This window comes from Dromiciops gliroides, chromosome 2, assembly GCF_019393635.1.
Source record: "Dromiciops gliroides isolate mDroGli1 chromosome 2, mDroGli1.pri, whole genome shotgun sequence".
NCBI classification, from domain to species: Eukaryota; Metazoa; Chordata; class Mammalia; order Microbiotheria; family Microbiotheriidae; genus Dromiciops; species Dromiciops gliroides.
The window spans coordinates 331081708-331089415 of record NC_057862.1 but is presented as its reverse complement, the minus strand read 5'-3'; the positions used below and the strand labels follow the sequence as shown (position 1 = coordinate 331089415).

The window sequence follows — 7708 nt, the reverse complement described above, 5'->3', positions numbered from 1 at the left end:
TCTAGGTGCACGTCCTGCCTCTAACCCTTCTAACTAGCTGAGCAGCATTGGGTAAGCTTCAGCTTCCCCCGACGGCTCTCTTAAGATAACAACTGCCCCTTGATGAACTGCGACGGAGCTCCAAGAGGTTTCACTGATCCAGAAATTATTTTATTTGAGCGTGTAGAAGCCAACCCCCCTCCCGCCCCCCACGCTCCAGCTGTAAGGGTCGCAGGAAAGGAATTCAGACGGGGTCCCAGGATGGACGATTCCCCAGAGCCGCAAGCGCCAGCGATGGAACCTTTCTCAAAGAAGGTTAGCAAGCTTGTGTTTACCCTCCCCGTACCCAGGGTGGGATGCAAACTTGGAAAGGGAAAGCGGCCGGAGGGTCAGGGTGGAAACTTGGTGCTTGAAGGGAGATGGCCAAGCAGCACCTAAGACTTAATAGCCAAAAGCCTAAAGCGGCGTGGGAAGGAGAGGGAAAGCTTGCGAGCGGGGCGGAGCCGAGAGAAGGGAGAGCGCCTGAGGCGTGGTGGAAGGAAAACTACAATCCCCATCAACCCCCTGGGATCCGGAGAAGCAGCGCATGCGCGAGGGGCGGCCCCCAACTCTCCTAGTGAGAGAGTGAGGGAGGTCCCCGGCCACCGCTGCCGGGGCTGGGAGTCAGCTGCCGCGGGACCCTTGTGCGCCGGGGCACCGCGGCCGAAAGTGGACTTGGGCTTGCAGTGGCCACTGGCTGGCGTTGGGGCCAGCCCTGCGCGGCTCGCGGAGCGGAGCGGAGCCGGCCGTGAGGCGGGCGGCGCCAGGTCGAGTGCTGGGCTCCCAGAGCGGGGAGGCTGCCCGCCCGCAGCTGCAGCCCCCGGAGCCTGCAACCGAGAGAGGGATGTGTGAGTTTCGCCTCAGCTCCCGGGGCAGGATGTGGGAGTAGGACAAAGGCTACCCGAGGGGGCGGGGAGAGCAGCTGCCCGGAGCACCAGCCCGGGGCTGAGCTAACGGAGCCGGGCAAGTTTTCTTTGCTCTCTTCCCACTTTACAACTTGCAAACCCCCCCCAAAATCTCAGATTCCTGGGGAGGACAGCCAGAGGGGAGGGGGCGGGGGGAGGTCCCCAGGCTTCCAGGGGCTCGAGGACCAGCGCTCAGCCCGTCCAGTGCACTGCCCCGCTGCCTCAGCCTGGAGAAGGTGAAGGGGTTGAGGGCAGGGGCGGGAGCTCGGGACCGGCGAAGTGGGAAGTTAAAGTTGTGTCTCTGTGCCCAGGTGCGCTCTGAGATCCCCGGCAGCCCCGAACCCCAGCAGAGAGGAGCGAGGATGGATGAGCGATGGTGGGAAGGACACCTGGCATTGGATATCCACTCTACGCTCAGAGAAAAGGTCAGTTTCTTGCCGCCACCCCACCCCCCCTTTGCTGGCTGAGCTGCTCTTTTAGGGGTGACTAGATTGTAGGCTCTCTCTCTCGCCTTCCCACGGTAATCCTTTAGCTCAGTTCTGCCGGGTGAGAACTCTGAACTCCGTCTTTTCTTTTATTCGTGGTGTCTGTCTCGCTGGTTATTGTCAAAGATCTCGAATGAGGCAGAAATGACTCTCCTGTGAAATTCTTGCCAGATCTTCATGCGTATTGATAACTCTTGGTGTTTACAAATTAGGGACCTTCAAAAGCCAGAGACAGAGAGAGAGAGAGAGAGAGAGAGAGAGAGAGAGAGAGAGAGAGAGAGAGAAAGAGAGACAACAAAAACCAAAAAGCCCTCCTAAAAACAACTAATCGCCGTGGGATGTGAGTCTGTATCCAGGGGCTGACTACGCAACCCACAAACCAATTAAATTGCCTGCTGCAGACGCCTTGGGGGAAAGAAAGCTAGGCTGTTAGTAAAGGAGACACAAAGCCCCGTAGCCAAGGCTAGTGACAGAAGGGGGAAGCAGGTGGGGAAAGGTAACCAAACATTCAGCAAGATGAAATATGATCTCAAACCCACCCTTTATTCTCTCTTCTCTTCTCCACCCCCATCTCCATATGGGCATTGGAAAGCTAAAATGGAACAGATATGCTAGAAGCACCTGTCTGTGCTGGTACCCTCGTTTAAAACTGATAAGGGATTTTTCTGCTAGAGTTTAAGTAAGCAGTGAAAAGAAAACAGATTTTTTTTCCTCTAATGTCATAAACTGGTGCCCAACTCCTGAGGTAATAGAGCCGATAGTCTCCTCATCTAACCTTTGACTTACAATGGGCCTGATAAAAACAGATTTCCCTTATTTGATTTGAGAATGCTCTTGAAGAGCAGTCTTATTTAGACCACTTAGAATGTTTGTCTAAATTCTATGTATTGGAAAACCTTAGAATTTTTTTGCAACCTTAATTGTGTTTTCTCTTCAACACCCATTTAGTATCAATAGCTTTACTCTGGGAAAATACAGTTTTCTTTTGTGAGTTAAAAAGTGATCGAATAGCCCATCCTGACATCTCAGATGAGGGTAACTGTAAAATTGACCGCACCATTATTGGTACATGCTTAGGTTTCTTTATTGCCAGTAAGTTCTTTCCCTCAGACCTTTTTAACAGATATAAAAATACTAAAATAAGACATATGGTATTGTGGAATTGTGATTAAAGACTTGGGTCCAAGTTCAACTTCTGACACTTAACCTCTCAGTGTCTCGGGCAATAATATACTATGGGTTGGTAGAGAAAGTACCAACTTGCGTTTGGTAGAGGGACTTTCCTTATCCAGGAGTTAGCCCATATGAATGAAATCACAGATGGAGTCCCTGTGATTCCCTCTGTCCCTAGATGGATCATAGGTTTAGATCTAGAAGCGAACTTAGAATTTTTCTTGTCTATGGGATGCTAAAAGACAAAGGAAAAATTGGTTCTTTGAGCCTTGGCTGCGAAAGTGAGGATAATCCAGGGGCCAGGGCATGTCCCCCTCTTCTTCTGGAGGGCTAACACTTTTGAGTCTTTCCTAGTCTTGGGTTTTCACTGATCATACAACTCACATTGTTCTTGGAAAAGCCACATTCTGTAGAATGTTTTAGTTGAAAGGTGGTACCACACTTAATCTTATAGATGAGGAAGAAAGATCCAAAGATAGTGACAATCAACATTTATTAAGTGCATACATCCTTCCAAGTGTTATGTATACTAAATTCTAGGGATATAAAGACTAAAGTGATACAGTTCCTGCCTTCAGGGAGTTTGCGTTCTAATAGGAAAGAATTATCTAAGCCACTGTTTAAAGTATTATTGCTATAATTTGAGCAATGAGTAGCACATTTTACAATAAATAGGGGTACAGACACATTCACCTTTGCCCTTTTGAAGACTGAAGTTCCCATTGAATCCACTCAGTATTGCTGTATGAGGGGGAGAATTAGAATAAGGATTTTCTGCAAACAAGGTCGATATGCCTTCATTTAATAGACACACCAAAGCTCTTCCACATGGAAGAGAGTGAGGCTAAGTGGCCCATACAGGGACATTATTAGTTCCATGACCTTGACCTCAGTAGAACCAGGGTCTAACCAACTAAGCTAACCAGCCGAGAGGCTGGTTCTCACCTCAGCTTGGGTAATGAGGAGTTGACTGGCCACTGCAATCGGAAACATTCTTTCCCTTCCATTCTGAGAGACCCTCTTCAGATTCCCTGACCCTCCTTCCTGTTCAGACTAGTAGGGCGGTGCTTCACCTTGACCTGGTGGTCACATGCTCCAGCACTCAAATTCCTCCTTCTGCTGAATCCCTCTTTGGCCTCATTAACTTGACTGTGATTAGGAACAGGCTTAAGAGGCTGACATCTGAGCTCTTCGCCTGGGAGAACTGGGACCCCCAGAGCTTCTTCCAGCTCAGTGCTCTGGGATGGGAGGAGCCGGTACTTGTCCCATTCCACTGAATATGCATAAAAAATTGTGATGAGAAAGCTTGGGAGTTCATGTCTACAGGCACTTTCTCACAGTTTCTGTTGATTCTTCAAAGTGTTGCTATGTACGGGGGAGAATTGGAATGAGGGATTTCTGCAAGGTCAAGATGCCTTCCTAGTCACACCAGGGCTGTTGAGTTTAACCTTGAGTTAGCTTTGATTCTTCTTAGCTTCTCATATCCCATCGGTTGCCAAGTTAATGTTGTCTCTGTCTCCACATGTTTTTATCCAACCCCTCCTCTCCATTCCCACTTCAACCACTGTCCTGCAGTCCCTCCTATCACCTTACCTAGATGATCTTAATTGCCTCCTAACTTGATCTTCCTGCTTGGAGTGGATGCCCTTTGCAGTCTTTCCTTCATACAACTAACTGCCTGAGTCATTTTCCTAATGTTTTCCACTTTCATGTCAGTAGGTATCTCCACCTGGGTGTCCTGTAGACCCTCCAAATTCAATAAGTACAAAGTAACTCATTATTCTCCCCCCTATTCCCAAGCCTACCTCTTTGATCATCCATTCTCTTTCATCTTCAATTTCTCCTTATTTACTGGTTCCCCCATCTTTAACTCCCCTTAATGCTGTCACCCCTCAATCTAACAGTCTTTTATCTCTTCTTTAGCAAATTCCCAGGAAAAGTTATCTGTACTCCGTGCCTCCACTTTTTCACCTTCTGAAACTTCTCCATTTCTCTATTAGCAACAAACTATTTGATAAATCTGATGGCCTGTTCTTAGTCCTTATTCGCAGCTTTTGACATTTAGCCACTCCTCTACTTTTAGATACTCTCTTCTCCCACTTTGCTTGCTGTCTTGTAATGCTGCTCTCTCTTGGTCCTCTTCCCTGCCTCTCTTTCCCTCTGATCTTCATTGTCCTTGGCTGAATCATCATCTATGTCCTAACAGTCAACTCCAAGGCTTTGTCCTCCTATCTCTAAACTTTTATTGATAGATTTGGGTTTTTTATGTCACCTACATATATCATTTTATCTTTCCCTCCCAGATAGCCATCACTTACAAGAAAGAATAAAAGAGAAGAAAGAAAAAAAAGACCCGAAAAACTAACCCAATATAAAAAAGCCTAATTTTATATGTAACACTTCACTTCCGTGGTCCCTAACTTCTGCAAAGAAGGGAAAAAGGTTCTTTTTTTAAACAAATATGCTTACAGCTTTCATGGGCCGAGATAATATATGCAGCCTTCCTGTCTACCGAGCATCACCAACTGCCTGCTACATAACACCTAGATTCCTCCAGGCTCCTCAAGCTCAATATGTCTAAAATGGCTCATTCCAGCCCACCTTGTTAAATAAGATTTTTGCAAAGCTTTTTTTTTTTAAGTGAGGCAATTGGGGTTAAGTGACTAACACAGCTAGTAAGTGTTAAGTGTCTGAGGTCAGATTTGAACTCAGGTACTCCTGAATCCAGTGGCCGGTGCTCTATCCTCTTTGCAAAGCTTTTAACAGGGTACCCAGCACAGGGTACCCAGAACCATATAAATGGTTATTCCTTTCCCCTAAATCCACTTGTCCAACAAACTTCCCTCTCTCTGCTAGAGAAATCCCAACCTTTCCAATCCCCCAGATTTGGAAACCTTGGAGTCATCCTAGACTCTTCACTCTCCCTCACTATCTCCATATCTAGTCATTTGGCAAGGCTTGTAAAATTTGCCAGAACAGCATGTCTCACATGTGTGTCCTTTCCCCCACACACTGTTGGCTGTGGAGCATTTGCCAACATCTTAGTTTCAGTCCTCACTTGGACTAGTGCAGTAGAACCCTAATTTGGGGGGTAGTATTTTATTGCATGTAAAGATTATTTTCAACATTCATTCATTTTTGTAAGATTTTGAGTTCCAAATTTTTCTCCCTCCCTCCTTTTCCTCCTCCCTCTCCAAGACAGCAAGCAATCAGATATAGGTTATATATGTAAAATCATGTTATACGTATTTCCATATTGTCATGTTGTAAAAGAAGAATCAGAAAAAAAGTGAAAACCCACAAGAAAGAAAATATAACAACAACAAATAAAATGAAAATAGTATATTTAGATCTGCATTCAGAATCCATAGTTCTTTTTCTGGATGTGGAGAGCATTTTCCATCATGAGTCTTTTGGAATTGCCCTGGATCATTGCATTGCTGAGAAAAGCCAAGTCCTTCACAGTTGATCATCACACAATGTTGCTGTTACTGTGTACAACGTTCTCCTGAGTAGAACCCTATTTAACCTCTCCTTGTGGTCTTGTCCTTTCCCTCTAGTCTCCACAGCTGTTGAAATACTCTTCCTAAAGTCTGTGTCACTTTTCTGCCTTACAGTGAGATATACATTTAAAATACATTAAAAGCCATTCTGTAATGGCCAATGCCTGTCTCTAATGGTCTGTGAACCAACAGTTCTCAAAAGGAGAAATTAATACAAACAGTAATTATATGAAAGTCTGTTAACACCCTCAAACTCCTTAGAACTGATAAAGATAGCAGGCAACAAGGGTCATTATTGGAGGGGCTATGGGAAAACAAGCATACTTCCATACTTGATTGAATTATAAACTGGTTAGACCATTCTGGAAAACAATTTGGAATTCTGTAAGAAAAGCCATTCAACTCTTCATTCCCTTTTGAGCTCATGGTTAATGTGTATAATAGGTGTGACAAAAAGAAAGATCCCATATGTTAAAAAAATATTCATAGCATTCTTTGTGGCAGCCAAAATGCTGGAAGCAAAATGAGTACTGTGGAATAGCTGAATAAGTTGTGGTCTTTGAACGATTATTATGAGACCTCAAGAAATTAAATGATGACGAGGAGGAATTCAGAGAAATATGGGAAGACCTGTATGAATTGATAAAGACTAAAGTGATAGAGAATTCACCCAGTCCAGGCTGGTAAAATCTCTCACAAGTTGGGCCTGGTAAGGGTAAGACACCCAAGCCCTCCTTTGTCCACAGCTCTTGCTACATCAGAAGATCGAAGATAAACATGGCACTTTGCCTTTGATGTTCAGAGGGGTTACAGTTTTCTTTGTTCCCCCTTTTCTTGCAAAAGGAATTTCTTGTAAGTCAGCTCAGAAATGTAATGTTATGCTCAAAATGTTCCCTAATTCAAGTTTTCGAAACAATTGTTATAGCTGGAACGATTATGCCAGCTCTTCAGCCTGGCATTTGAAGCCTTTCATGGTGTGGCTGCAGCCAACCTTGCCAGACTTACTACAGGTGTTTGCCTTCAGTCATTGTACCATCTGAACTGGCTAGCTTTATGATTCTCCTAACTGTATTTCATCTTTAACCTCTGGACAGTCCCTCACCATCCCATCCCTGCAGAGCACCCTCTCCTCCATCTTTTGCCTTTCAGAATGCTTTGCTTTCTTCCAGGCCCAACTCAGGTGCTACCTCCTAAAGACGTGAAACGTTCCCTTATTTCCCTTGAGAATAAGGGTTCTTCTTCCCCTTCTCAAATTAACTTGCTAATAATAACAGTAATAACTGCTAGCAATTCTATAATGCCTACTGTGTTCTGATACCCCCTGGGAGTGAGAGTTCTTTCCCTACTCAAATTAACTTGTATATAATAATAATGATGATAACTAGCATTTATATAGCACCTACTATATTCCAGGCACTTTGCTAAAGGCATTAGAAATATTATCTGGATAAATGTTGCATGCCTCCAAGAAGAATGTAAGGATCCTCCTCGAGGGCAGCAACTCTTTTCCTGTTCTAGCTTTTTATCCCTATCATCACCTAGCGTGTAGTAATTGCTTGATGAGTGCTCATTGGATTGAATTGGTATAATGAATAGAGTGCAGGACTTTGGTTAGAAAACCCAT

The 7708-nt window shown here is 44.9% G+C and overlaps 1 protein-coding gene across 1 annotated transcript in view; it reads left to right on the top strand.

The window, feature by feature from the left end:
* The first annotated feature begins 613 nt into the window (after positions 1-613).
* CCNJL (cyclin J like) overlaps positions 614-7708 on the top strand; it is a 60525-nt gene continuing 53430 nt past the window's right edge. Inside the window, exons 1-2 of the mRNA XM_043989029.1 lie at positions 614-866; positions 1235-1348. Of these exons, the coding sequence (XP_043844964.1) occupies positions 1286-1348 (63 nt within the window). The 5' untranslated portion in view covers positions 614-866; positions 1235-1285. The remainder of the gene's footprint in view (positions 867-1234; positions 1349-7708) is intronic.